The sequence below is a fragment of the Lutjanus erythropterus genome, chromosome 15, assembly GCF_056507025.1.
Source record: "Lutjanus erythropterus isolate fLutEry1 chromosome 15, fLutEry1.hap2, whole genome shotgun sequence".
NCBI classification, from domain to species: Eukaryota; Metazoa; Chordata; class Actinopteri; order Lutjaniformes; family Lutjanidae; genus Lutjanus; species Lutjanus erythropterus.
The window spans coordinates 35,745,417-35,759,730 of record NC_139331.1 but is presented as its reverse complement, the minus strand read 5'-3'; the positions used below and the strand labels follow the sequence as shown (position 1 = coordinate 35,759,730).

Sequence of the window (14,314 nt, the reverse complement as noted above, 5' to 3'; positions counted from 1 at the left end):
CCGCGTTTGGCCGCTGCATCCTGTATCGTCTCCTCTAAGAGCAGCTCGTCCCGCACAGAGAAGAGCTTTAAGTACTCTGGTTAAAAAGATCTATTAAATTAATGCCCTCTAATGTCCTGCTTCCTGTAACGAGCGTTTACTGGGCTGTGAGTGACAGGAGTCATAATTCACTGATTCACTGAGCGAGCGTCCCACAGCAGCTCCATTCATGAGTCAGTACGAACACACTCTGCATGCTTCACTGGGCGTAACATCATTCCAGTAACTCACAGTCTTCAACTCCGAACACTAAAACCTCTGATCCAAAGCAACTTTTTACTCTTTATATTCACTTTATATTGTGTTTTATGGACTTTATTTGCACGATGTGTTCATTCTGTTTCACCAGATTGTAATTCTGCTGCTGCTGCTCCCGTCTCTTCTGTCCTCTGCTGCTCTTTGTTAAGTTTCTCCCTCAGATTTTTTGTCGTCTCTCAAAAACATGGAACATTGTTATATCATGTACACAGCTGTTAGCTAACTTTACATAAACACTTTACAGGGTTCTTGTTTTAAAACGTGTCAGATGGAAACATTAAAACATCAGCTGGAGACTCTCAGCTGACTCAAGGAGTTAGCATTAGCATTAGCTCACATCAGCCAGCTACACTTATGAAATCTGTTTGACTTATTACTTTAACGACAAAATCCACCGTCGTCAGATAGAAATGAGAATCTGCTTTTGTTTACATCTCTAAGGAATCACAGACCTCATGTTTCAACAATTACTCACAATTTCAATGTTAAATCTGCCGCCGTCATCATTGTAAACTGTATAAATGCAGTGTGAGAATGAAAAGACTGACAGGGTTAGCAACAGTAACTAAGCAAAGGGTCAATTTCATTGCAAAAAAAAGCCTATTATAACATTGCAACATACATTGCAATCTTTTAGAAAATTTGCCATGAAATTAGGCATTTTAGGCAGCAAAAATCCCAAAAAGGCTGAAGGTATTGAATCTATTGTCTCGTCTATTTGTCTGCATATTTTGTGATAAACGAACGACTCTGACATTATCATCATTCACTTCCATTGTTTGGAGATTCTGCAACACTGTTTTCCTGTGAAACTCCAGCAGTGTTTTGTGGACTAACAGAGTAAACGTGACTTTAAATCAGCATGAGGGCAAGTAGATCATGACTGAATTTTCATTTTTGGATGAACTATCCCTTTAAACAACAAACGTAAAATAAATACAGAAATAATATTTTTTGACATTGCTGGGGTGTCATAAATATTTTTGTTATTTTCCAGTTGTGAAATGCAGCTCAGGTTAAGTCTAAATCTTACAAACAGGATCTTTAAATTTTTTAAAATGTAAAAAGTAAATAAAACTACCCAACAATGTCTAACATCATAAAGATTCCCTCCTCAGTCAAATAAAATGCTGTTATCGCCTCAATGATCCTATAAAAATGATCCAATATTCTAATATAGGCCCTTTAATGATACAAATACAAAGCGTTTCACCCACAGTGACGTCGTGATGCTGATTTTTTTCTGATCAAAGATCCAAAAACCCAAAAATCTTCAATTAACAAAAAAACTACAAAACAAAAACAACAAATTTCTCACAGTCCACGAGATGTTAACTACAGCGCTGAGAGCCGTGCTACTAATTATTTTGTTTTCTCACGATGATGGGCTGATTATCTTGATTTCTCAAAATAATTAATCCAGCATTAAAAAATGTAAGCATACTTGTTCTCTGTTTCTGTAGTTAACAGGTAATACAAAAAATTTTAAATTTCATCATCTCCTTGAAAATATCATGTCATATCAGCGCTGGTATCCTCCTTCACAAAGAATATTTGTTTTATTTTATATGATATTTAAATAATGTGATGAGTTATTTTATTTGTTTTTTTTACTTCATAGATTTTAAATACAGTATTTTATTTTTATTTGTATGTTATCAGAGGTTTATATTTTGTACAAACATTTTTTTAAAAAAAGTCAAAGTTGAACAGGCACCTGTTGGTGATGACAGGAGGCTCACTCTGTCTTACCTGGTCTCTCGGCTCTTGAAGGTGTCTCAGCTGTTCGGTCCAAACTGTCTTCAGTCCTCTGTGATGCGTTCACTGACAGGGCATCACTGTGTCGATGTGATTATTTATGAAATACCTTCTGTCCTTTTAGTTTCTTCTCGTCTGTCACAGCTGGACTCACAGAGCAGAGTCAGACTTCGTCCTCTCAAAGTTTTGGTCTGTGAGCTCTCAGGACCAGAGAATTAAAACTTTTTTTCTTTTTCAGTTTAAGTAAAATCAGTTTTTCTCTTCACCTTCTGGATGTTGAGCCTGTTTCTTCAGCCTGTTTGTTCCTGGTCAGAGTGAGCGTCTGCTCTATATTTAACCTGTGCTCTCAGTCTGTGTTAGCAGCTGAACTGACTGACTGAGGCTTTAACAAACCCCCAACAGCTGAGCTATCAGTCCGTCCAGCAGCAGCCTGACCACAGACCACTCCTCCTCCTCCTCCTCCTCCTCCTCCTCCTCCTCCTCCTCCTCCTCCTGCGCTCACAGTCAGGGGCTCGGCTTGGCTCAGTCTGTGTTGCTCTGATGAGGTTTGAATTAGCTGTGTTATAGGTTTACTCTGGTTTAGCAGGTTTGTTTTCTATTTCTCAAAGCCACAAACCTTTACTTTAAAATCTTGTGGAGATTCCAAAGTTGCCAAACAAACCAGAAATGTCAAGTCAGATTTTGGGGTAAATTATTTTCAATCATATTCAATTTGTTTTACATGGAACAGAGTAAGTCGAGTTTGATCCAAAGGTGCAGCCATACAAACATTCAGAGATCCAGACGGCACAATTCTCAGTAATTTTACACTAATGATCTCATAAACTGCTGCCTCAATCAGTTTTTAATCCTGGACCCCCCAGCCTGGGATCCGGGGCCCCCTAGGGTGGGGGGGGGGGGCGGCAAAAATCACAGGGGGTCCTCAAGACTTTGTCTGCTCTGAGGTTGTCTAAATTACATTTTAACGTTAACAAAAATCATATACAAGGGTCTGTATGTATGGTATATTTTGATAAAATTACAATTTTCAGCACTGAAATCTGAGTTCTTTATTTTTAGCTTTAATATTGAGATTCTTGACAGTTTTTAGCATTGATAACTGAGTTTTTAACCACTTTTAGCATTAATATCTGGGTTCTTGATGATGTTTAGCATTCATATATGGTTTTATAACCATCTTTAGCATTGATATCTGGGTTTATAACCATTATTAGGATTGATATTTGAGTTTTTAACCACTTTTAGCATTAATATCTCAGTTCTTGATGACTTCTAGCATTTATGTCTGGGTTCATAACCATTTTTAGTGTTCATATCTGGGTTTTTAAACACTTTTAGTGCTGATATCTGGGTCCTTTCTGAGTTTTAGCATTGATATCTGGGTTTATTAAAAAATGGGTAAAAATGGGTAAATCTGATAACTCAACTCAACTATATTTATACAGGACCTTTCATACATACATGCAGCCCAAAGTGTAGCAAAATTAAAACAACAGACAGGAAACAAATACAAACACAAAATAAAAATATGTTTTAAAATGTAGGAATAAAATTGCAATGATACAGTGATAAATTAAAAGTTAGAAGAATTAAGTAAAAGGAAAATAGAGCAGAAGAATAATATAATAAACTATGAAGCTTAAAAGACTAACATTATATCATTACTCCCAATTAACAAATAAAAGCCAGACTACAATGATTAGTCTTTACTTTCATCAAAAATACAGAGAGAGCTTCTTAACTTCATGTCTACATTAGAAATCTAAATTTTAAGGCAACAAATATTAAACAAAAAACATTTAAAGGACCTGATCAAGACAAACATTTCAGTTTTATATGTGTTGCTGATATTTAAATTAGTTTACAGGAAAAGGAATATCTAAGAAATGAGACTTTTATTATTATGGACTTTATTGTAATCAGCTTGTAAATGTGAGTCACTTTGTGTGTTTTTCTCCAGCTGAGTTTCGGTGCAGCAGCTCAGCTGTGTGTGTAGATGAACCGGCGTGGGCGTTCACTAATTTCTCTTTATTCATTGTTTTTCTCTTGGACCCGCTCTCCTCACTGTCTCAGCAGTTTTTCGCTGAGAGCTGGAGGAGTCGAGGGTCAGACGAGTCTTTTCAAACACAAAATGATTTATTCACGTCTGCAAATACCAGAACATTTGCTCCTAATAAAAGCCGTTCGGACTCGAGGGGTGTTATAAATGAGAAACAGTGAGGATCTGAACTCAACAGCTTCAGCAGACACAACACAGCTGATGTTTCTGTGTCACTCCTGTGCTCATTCACTGATCTACAACAATATTCTTATAAATCAACACAGTAAGCTGATTTACTCTTAAACACTTCAAAACATGTTAACACTTCAAAAAAACCCACATCATTTTGTAAAACAAAAGATGTCAGAGGTCGTCTTGTTCTGCAGAGATTTCACTTTTTCCTGGAAATCTTACAAAAGTGGTGAAAAGTCTTTCAGATTCAAACACAGTGTGAGGTGATGTTGTCTAACTTCTCTGTCGTCATTATAACAATCAGTAAAATATTATTACAATTTTAATATTTAGAAATATACTCCAGATTTTTTTTAGATATAGATAACTATAGCCAAGGGGGAAAGTAACTAATTACAAATACTCAAGTTACTGTAATTAAGTAGTTTTTTTGTTACTTGTATTTTTATGAGTAGATTTTCAAGTCTGAAGCTTTATGTGTACTTAAGTATGCATTTCACCATGTAATCTGATTACTTTAAAAATCATAAATGAGTGTACAATTTGAATTAATATCCAGATCTTTAACCTGTGTTTTTGTAGCCAATCAGGTGATCTGATCACAAACAGGCCAATGAAAACAAAGACATAAAAACAAACAACAAAACAGCAGCACACATTTGGAGTAGGAACAACGATGATTAATCACCGTTAAGAATTTAACCAATTAAAAACATAATCATGGATATTTAATAAATAGTCTCTTGCAGTGATTACGCCTCATTTGACATTGTTTAGACTTAAAATGATGATGAATTTTTAGCTTTTTCATTTATTGTGAAGGAAAATGCAGAAAATTGCAACCATAGTTTGTAGAACAGAACAGAGAAATCAACGGTTAAAAAGTAACTAATACTCTAAGAAGTTTTTCAGATGAATACTTTGTACTTTTGAACACCAGTACCAGATTTTCAGAATTCTTTCCAACAAGGCTGTAACTCCTTTGAATGCATCATAAACTGTGAATAAAGATGGACGACATATTTCTTCTTCCTCCTGCTGCACATAAATAAATCCAAAATATCCCGGGTATAAGTGCTGCCATCTTGTCCTGGCGATGTCAGCCGGAGTCAGAGTCTGTCGGGGTCGGATCCGTGGTATCATGATGTGTAACCTCCTCTTTATGTCATAAAACCAAACTGATGAGGAAAAATGAACATTCAGACCGCCACATACGGGTAGTTTGCCAAAATATCGCATCCACTTTTGGGGAATAGAAAACTGAAAATCCCACACTGATTTTACATATTTTGATATTTTAGTTTGTCCCATGTCCCATCTGCTAACATTGATGCTGGAGCTTGAGGCCTACATGTTTGAAAACTTAATGTCCTCACCAAAACCAAAGAAGAAGAGCTGCACAGGGTTAGGTGTCAGTGTAAAATAACACCTTCTGTCAGAAAGGACGGTTTTGATTCGATGAGTTTACTGTTTAACAGACCACAAATGAGACAATAATTTGCCAGCTTGTGTGCTTTTAAATTTCCATTTCTCTGCACTAGTTATGTAATTTCTTGTTTAGTTGTTTAGTTATTTTAGATGTTCTTTTGTATTCTTACATTTTGTGAAGCCTTGCTGTTTAACAGATTTCCACACAAAAACCATAAGGTGGAAGCTTTGCTGTTTCACACAGTAGCATGGTTCACTGACTTTAATGAATTTACTGTTTATCAGACAGCAAATGAGACAAGATTAGCCAGCTAGCGTGCTGTTTTATGTTCTGTGGGTGTCTGGTGTTGAGTGATGGGAACCATGAATTCTGAAGAACTGAGGGAGTTAAAGGGAGGAATTCTGCACTTTTCATGTGGATGTCCAGTCACTGTTGATGGTAAACGTAGCCAGCTGAAGCAGCTCGGCTTTGTTGGTCAATATCACACACACACCGAGGAATTTATTGCTCCAGTTGACTTCATTTACCATCAGCACTGACTGGACATTCACATGAAAAGTGATGAATTTTCCTTTTAATAGTTTGAGTCAAACGTTGAACGCAGCTGTCGATGATTTTATCCAAAGGAGGTATAAACAGCAGAATTCCTAAACTGATTTTCTTTAAACGTCTCTGAAACATCTAACAGGAACAGAAGACTAATGCTGTGTCTCAGTTCAGATACTTCCATTAATACACTGTCATGTAGTTCACTTTGCACACTGTGTACTCACTGTTTCTCAGGAGTTTAAAAATATGTCATGATCTCTGTCGACAACAGGCCGGCCCTCCCTCCTACAACCACATCTTTACAAACTTAACCAAATAAACATATTGGTGGCTTCAATTTGACAACAGTATACCTTCATTTATTGATAAAAATGCATGCATGACTTACATCTGTATAATTCTGTGTTCTCCATGGCTGTTTCTTCAGCTGCCAGCGCTTCCATGTTCACAAGTTTGGTAGTCCCGCCTCTTCCACTACATAGACAAGATGGCGACCAATGAGGGTGAGAAGTACAGAAGTACGCAAATTGAGACACAGCGTAAGAGTCTGCAGTCATGCTAGTGGCTCTGTGAGGCACCAATCGAGCTCAGTGCTAACTTCAACACACTAACATGCTTACGATGACAATGCTTGGATATTGATGTTTTGCATGTTAACACGCTAACATGTGCTAGTTAGCAGTAAAGAAAAAGTACAATTGAGGCTGATGAGAATTTCAACAGTTTGGGGGAACTTTTGACCAGATGATGGTCAAAGTTAGAGAATCACCCGAGTTTTTATCGTGCATCCTCTGGGGACTGTGAATAAGTGAATATCTGGTCACTTGCTTCAAGCGGAATCCCAGCGCAAATTAGCACCTGGAATGCTAATGATATGAACACAAACCAGCTAACAGCTGTTACCTTTTCTCTTTTGCAGTGATGTAGTCATTTTAATGACAGAGCTCACCTCAAATGTGCAAATGTTCCACCAAAACAAGTTGCCCTGCAACACTATTTTGCAGCAGCATTTCGCTGCATCCTGGACTTAGCTCCGCCCAAGATGTTTGTGATTGGTGTAAAGAGATGCAAACAAGGCAAAGCATTTTTCTGGCTATGCAAAATTAATCTAAATGCTAACATCAGGGTCATTATGTGCAGCAGGTATAATGACCTGCACTAAAAGCACTAAAAGATAAGCCAGCAGCAGGCTGATGTGAACATAAACATCAGTACAGAACTTCATGGCAGTATAACCAGAAGTTGCTGAGATATTTCAGTCTGGACCAAAGAGGTGGAGCTACCGACTAACATTTCCCTCCATAGAGCCATTCTGCTAAAAATGCAACACTGGAATAATAATTGAATTGTTTTGATTTGGCATCATTCATTCATTCACCCCACCCTGACTTCCTCCTGCACTCACAGTCACTAAACGTCTGCCACCAGTCCTGCTTTATCTGTAATTTTCCATTAATTTGTACCTCTGGAGCGAGTGCAGATGAATGCGAGAACTGCTGTGTGATAATCATCACAGTGCATTAACGGAGGGGAAGGCCATGACTCAATTCACTCTAATGAGCTGCTCCTGCAACTCTGCACATTTCACTGTGAATTATCATGAACTATATATACTGCTGGAAACTGAGGATGTAATAACCCTCTCATTTATTCAGCGCTGTGCTCCCGTCTGAGGCTGGAGCTGGAGCACGGTGACATCATGATGTTATGTAAAGTCTGAACTGACAAGGTTTTGGGAAATATACTTATGTTTTCTTTCCAAGAGTGAGATCTATGAGATCTATGCCAATATAATGTTGGTGTGTTAAGTATGAAGCTATAGAGCAAACGGGCAATTAGCTTAGCATAAACTCTAGTCAAGCAGAGGGAAACAGCTAACCTGCAACAAAAAATCAAATATACACCAACATTAACACTCGCAAATTATGTTGTATGTCATCTGTTAAGTTTGTTCAGGAACTTGTTTCTGTTCACTGGAAAAGAGACAAGTTGTCATTTAGACTAAGTTAACTGTTAGTAAGGTGAATTATGGGAGAATTTGTATGAATTAATGTATGTAACAGTATGCAAAACTAGCTAACATTAGCTTAGAGATGGAGTCTAACGTAAATAGGCTACCCACCGTAACAAAACGTCCAACACCGAAGTCAAAACTAACATTACTGCAAAGCAAGTGAAATATATTGTGATGTTGTAGTTTTAGCTGCTATGCTCATCACTAGCTTCTTTCTAACATTAACAAGCTAGTTAGTCGTGAAGCCAATAATCCAAGCAAAATATAGGATCATTACAGATATGAATATTATTATTCTAAATATTATTCTAAATATGATTGTCATTTATTTTTCAGCATTCAGTCTCATGTACGTCACTTCACCGTTTTAGCCGATGCCCAGAATGATGCTAATCTGTGTGAACAACAGGATGCTGACTGCTGTTCACAAGAATATTCTGAAAATTCAACAAAAAAGCATTTTGAGCATCTGTAATGGCCGTCTCTTTACAACACATACCCATATGGATATTATACACTGTAAAAAAATTAAAAGGTTTGAAATAAAGTTAAAAGTTTTGCTGACCTCTAATCTTTAGTTGAGATAATTTATTTTTCTTTTTTTTAAATAAACTTGAATCATCAAGCTTTAGGTTTATCAATAGAATTAAACAATAGAATTAAATAATCTCAACAAAAGATCAGTAATTGGCAAAACTTTTTAAAAAATTAAGAATTTGAGTTGGGCTCAAAACTCAAAACTCTGTTGCAGTCCATTACCCTGAAATTTAAAGTTTGCTCAACATTTTCTTTTCTACAGCGTGAGGAATTTTAGCTTTGCATTGCATTTGAATGGCATCAACTATACTGATTCAAAAATATTGTGTTTTCCAGCCTCTCAAATGTGAGAATTTGCTCCTTCTCTTGGTTTAGATGATGTTATACTGGTTTGTAGGTTTCAGACAAAACAAGCAAGATGAACTAAATAATCAAATAAAAATAACAGTTTATAACAACAAATCTCCATCATTCTATCATTTGATCAAACAAACAAAATATGTCAAAAATCTCACATTATAAATACCAGGTTATCAGTTTTTGTGCAACATAACACAATGTTCAGTACAAACAGACTGCAGAGGACCGCAGGAGTTTGTGCAGTGACATCATGTTCCTGGTGATTTTAATGAAGAACAGCGCCATCTAGCTTCTATCATCGTCTCTTCATGATCCTGCTGTGCTTCACATGCCAAAGAAAAACACAGGCAAATATTTATGCCGCGATTATGTTTGTTTGTCATGTTATGTTTGTAAGTTTTCTTTTCTTGTAATATTTCTTTCCCTCACCGGGTCTCAAAGTAAATATGACATTAGAATGAGTGTATTTTATGGTATTATTGAAAAATAAATTAATATTCCTGCAGAAACTAACAGTGTGTCTCTGAAACTGGGATTATTAAAAATTATCAGAATAAAAGGTTCACGCATAGAAACTCCAGGTTTCTGCAGCACAGAGCTGAGTAGGTTAGTAGGCTACAAATTTTACTGAATTCAAAACACTGGACTTCCGGAAATAACCTTCAAAATAAGACAAAAAAAAAATGTTCTCAAGTCCTTGTCTTTGTCTTTTCATGCCACTTTCTACTTCAATTCCTCTACATATCCAAAGGATTTTAAAAAATGTTGATTTTTATATACTTTTTACTTTAATACATTTATCTGACAGCTTTAGTTAGTTTAGTTAGTTTAGTTTTTTTTTTTTTACACAGAAAACATATAAAGATAATATGATAATATGACATTTTGTTATGAATCAATCAAACTACCCAATACAAGTGAAACACTTAACAGAGAATTAATTGGCAGCTATAATAACTATTTTTTATTATTAAATATGAAGACCTGATTTACCTTTTGCTTGTTTTAATAATTTAATGCATTTGTCATAATATTGAGGTTTGGACCTTTGGTTGGAAAAAACAAACATTGTGAGGGTTGTCACTTTGGGCGCCGGCTGGTTGTGACTGCAGTATTCACTGTACTCAGAATTTTTACAAACCAATCCATCATTCATTTAATGGAGAAAACAACCCCGACTTACAACGCAGGGCTTTTATTTGAAACAGAGTATTTTTTACAGTGTCATATTAGCACTTAAGTAAAGACATCCTCCACCACTGCCTCTCAGACTCTTATTATTATTATTATTATTATTATTATTATTATTATTATTATCATTATTATTATTATTATTATTAATCCAGTAAATATGTTTTATATTTTCATAGTATAATGCTGCACACCATGTCTGTACTACAATATGTGTGCAGTTATCCTGTATCTTTGGGGGTTAATCCAAGTAAATGAGACTAAGAGTTAAGTCATCTATGAGGTTGAAAAAATAGGTATACTACAATTCACCCCGTTTTCTTACCTCTCTATTTACCACCACACATGTATATATAATGCATATTGTTTGTGTATATGTTTTATATGATTTTATTTTATCTGTAATTTATCTTCTGGTCCTAGAGCTGCTGTAACAAGTGGATTTCTCTGGTAATAAAGTACTTATTGGATTTGTCAGGGTTGACAACAACAGCTTTTATTTTGAAGCCACACATCTTCTTCCGGCAGTTCGGTGTATTTTCGCGGTCTCTTCGCTGTCAGCGGTCGGAGCCAGGGGTTGCCAGGTCCGCGGGGTTCCCGCGGAATTGGGCTACTTTATAAAATTACTATTTTGTACGCAAGTTATATGAATAATATCTATGAATGAAGTCCATGTTTTGAATGAAATCAAAATATGCTATCAAAAAGCACACACACGTATTTATATGAAGTAAAAAAAACAAACAAACAGTATATTGATGTTGTCCAGTCAGTAGGGCTGAACAGTTTTCAGATTCAAGGAAACGCATTATTTATGAAAGGCAACATGTGTTTCAAAATATCATTTCAGTTCAGAAAGCATATTTGTTTGGTACAGAACCCTGAGAAAAAAACACACCATAACCACTGAATATGTTTATGTAATTTCCTCTGATGTCGCTTAAGGTATTGCAATTGCAATATCAGTCAAAATAATTGCAATTACATATTTTTTCAAAATCGTCCATCCCTACCAAGCAAGAGAAGAGAGACTGAAAAGACAAAGCAACAGGTTAGTTTGTGTTCACAGTTATAATTCATTTAAGATAATATACTGCATGTAATTACACAGGGATGAGAGAACTGTTTGGGAACATTTCTTTTAATACTGGCGCATTTAACATTTATGGTATTGTTTTGTAGGTATTCTAGTACATTTTGCAATTATATCAATGCTCTTGGACTTTAAAAACAGTGTATATGGTTTTGTATGGGCATATTTTGAGCTCTGGTATCGAGCTGGGTTTTGTGCTGGTTTTATTCGCCGTTGTCTAATTGGCTGGTTTTGCCACACAGACCTGGCAACCCTGGTCTGAGCAGCAGTCAGTCAGTCAGCAGCAGTTACATAGAGCCGATCTGCTGCCCTGTGTCTCTGATGAAGAGCAGGATCATGGAATAAACATGGCCCACAACAGAAGCTTTTTCTTTGAAGGTAAGCTGTGACACTCCGCTCCGCTGCTCCGACACCACAGCAGACATTTTACCCCCCAAACAGCCCTCACACTCCCGCTGGCCGAGGCAAATTTCGGGTCCTCTGGTGTCACACACGATCGGTCCAAAATATGTGTGGAACCACAGCTAGCTTAGGTGGCTAACGTTAGCCTCGTAATGCCTGCTGCTGTAACATCCTCTGCTAGCCGGGGCTGAACTGAGCGCTGGCAGGCCGGTGACAGTGCCACATCTCCGGGGCCTGGTGGGGAAGACGCGCCGCTGTCAGGTCGGTCCGGTCCGGTGGGTTTTAAACCGGGTCTGGGGCTGTGACTCTGAGCTAGCAGCATTAGCACTGACGCTAGCTGGCTGTGCACTGTGGGAGACAGGCCTTCCTGCCTTTACTGGGCTGCTAGCTGCCACATAACGTTTACACAACACAGTAAAATACACCAACACTATAATAACACACAGAAAAATATTCAGTGTTTGTCCTGACAGCGAACAAGCTGCTGGAGGCCACAAACCAGCTGCTAACTTTGCCTCAAATATCAGCTAACATGAGCTAGCATTTAAACAGTCAGAAATATTGTAAACAATGACTTTCATAGTGTTTTATGCTGTTTCTGTGTTATAACTCATGATGAGCCTCACTCATCCAATAATTCACATTTAATTTTAGAGGATACACACTGAAAAACATGAATAAATAAGATGAAAACTGCATTAAAACTCAGCTACATAAAAGGTAAAAGAAGAGCTGACTGGCTGCTAAAATGTCATTAACTTAAAAATCTTAACGTATGTTTTAAAGTTACTTTATATTAAGAAGTGAGGCTAGGTATTTGTAGTGCCAGTACATTATGTGACTATCAAAACAATACCTTTCTTTGACAAATATAATAATCCCTTTCCATTTAAAGACTAAGGTATTTTTCTTGCCAACAAATCCCATGAAAAGACCAAAACCAACAATAAACGTGCAGCAAAATAATCACAATATGGCCCAGTGCAATATCCAAGTCTCAGAACCAAATTGCAGTTTTGCTAACAGCATTATAATGAGGTACTGTAGAGCTGCAGAGATGATCTTACCTAAAAATCTTTTTCTCCAGATGAAAGAAAACATGTTTGTTTGGTTCAGACCTCAATAAATATCACATCATCACGACTGTAATAGTTTTTTTCCTCAGTGAACATGAAAATTTTACTATAAAACTGATCATTTCCGCTAGTCATATCGCAATTTCAGTCAAAATAATTGCAATATGACTTTTTTTTTTACCAAATCGTGCAGCCCTACTAAGAAGAGTTTGTATCAAAGCCTGATATATGTCATTGTCTTTTGTGCCATAGAGGTCAATTAATGTCTAGGGATGCACCGATTCAATACTTGGTATCGATACAATCCATTAGCCTAAACCATCACAGAGGAATGTGTCATGAGTACCACAGATGCAGGGTTGCCAGGTCTGTGTGACAAAACCAGCCCAAAACCAGCCAGTGAAAACAGCGTCAGTTAGGTAGTGTTTAGGTAGAAATAAATGATTTCATTTCAAATACGAATGTGTCTTTATTGATATTATTATATGTAATTTGCATGCAAAATGGGTTCACACAGCCAGCAGACAAAACATTGTGTTGCAGCATTTCAAAAGAGCCTGATTCCACTGAAAAAAAACAGACCTTGCAACCCTGCACAGATGAGTAGCATGTGTCACCAGCCTCTTTTCATCCCCAACCTGACAAATGCCATCATCTTGTGACCGCCCCTTAGTGACTCATATAGACTTGCACAGGACTGGTTAGCAACTTAAAAAGATTCACCGAGCTTTTCAGGGGTCTTCAGTATAAACCTGTCGGCGGCTGTATGAGCTGCTCAGGCTTTAAACGTAGTATGAAGAGTGAGCGAGTCCACTTATAGATGAGGTGGACTGGATGGATGGCTCAAAGTAAATTTTAAGGTGCATAATGTTATGTACGTCATGTGACTTTCATCTTGGTAGTTGCTTCAGTGGCATCGCAGAATCTACGTAACATAAGTAACCAAAAACATGGTCTTTTCCTAAACCTACCCAAGAGGGTTTTTTTTTGCCTGAACCAAACCAAACTGTGACCATTTCATGACATAAATCATGTGTTTAAAGAGGCTTTCTGGCAGCATCTTCATACAGCCACTAAAGGCAGCCTAGTGCATCAGTATGAGACACCGAGCAGCGTGACGCAGAAACATCAATAGTCGACAAGCTGGGATGAGGACGGGTCGGATGCTCACAGTGTCTTATAGCGCAGTGAATGGGTTATTATTGGAGTGAATGGGTTAGTGTCACATGACCTGCCAGCAGAGCTGTCAGCATGTCAGCTGTGTGGAGTTATTTTAAGTTCAAGGAGGAAAAAAGCAAAACGGCCAAGTGCAAATTATACATTTAAACAGTTTATTTAAATTTCATTTTGAATGGTCAGATGCTGCTAAAGGTTT

The 14,314-nt window shown here is 37.1% G+C and overlaps 2 protein-coding genes across 6 annotated transcripts in view; one reads left to right on the top strand and one right to left on the bottom strand.

Moving 5' to 3' along the window:
* filip1b (filamin A interacting protein 1b) overlaps nucleotides 1-2,449 on the bottom strand; it is a 50,664-nt gene extending 48,215 nt beyond the window's left edge. For 2 of the 3 annotated variants that reach the window (XM_084738264.1, XM_084738265.1), the window contains exon 1: nucleotides 2,050-2,449. The gene's annotated coding sequence lies outside the window, so the exon portion shown is untranslated. The remainder of the gene's footprint in view (nucleotides 1-2,049) is intronic. The other variant, XM_084738263.1, reaches the window with a different exon arrangement.
* Nucleotides 2,450-11,698: 9,249 nt separating this feature from the next.
* The window catches only part of senp6a (SUMO specific peptidase 6a), a 34,378-nt gene continuing 31,762 nt past the window's right edge, over nucleotides 11,699-14,314 (top strand). Inside the window, exon 1 of one of the 3 annotated variants that reach the window (XM_084737292.1) lies at nucleotides 11,699-11,839. Coding sequence is in view for 2 of the 3 variants with exons in the window: in XM_084737290.1 (XP_084593416.1) it covers nucleotides 11,809-11,839 (31 nt within the window). In the remaining variant the exon portion in view is untranslated. The remainder of the gene's footprint in view (nucleotides 11,840-14,314) is intronic. The other 2 variants (XM_084737290.1, XM_084737289.1) reach the window with 2 other exon arrangements.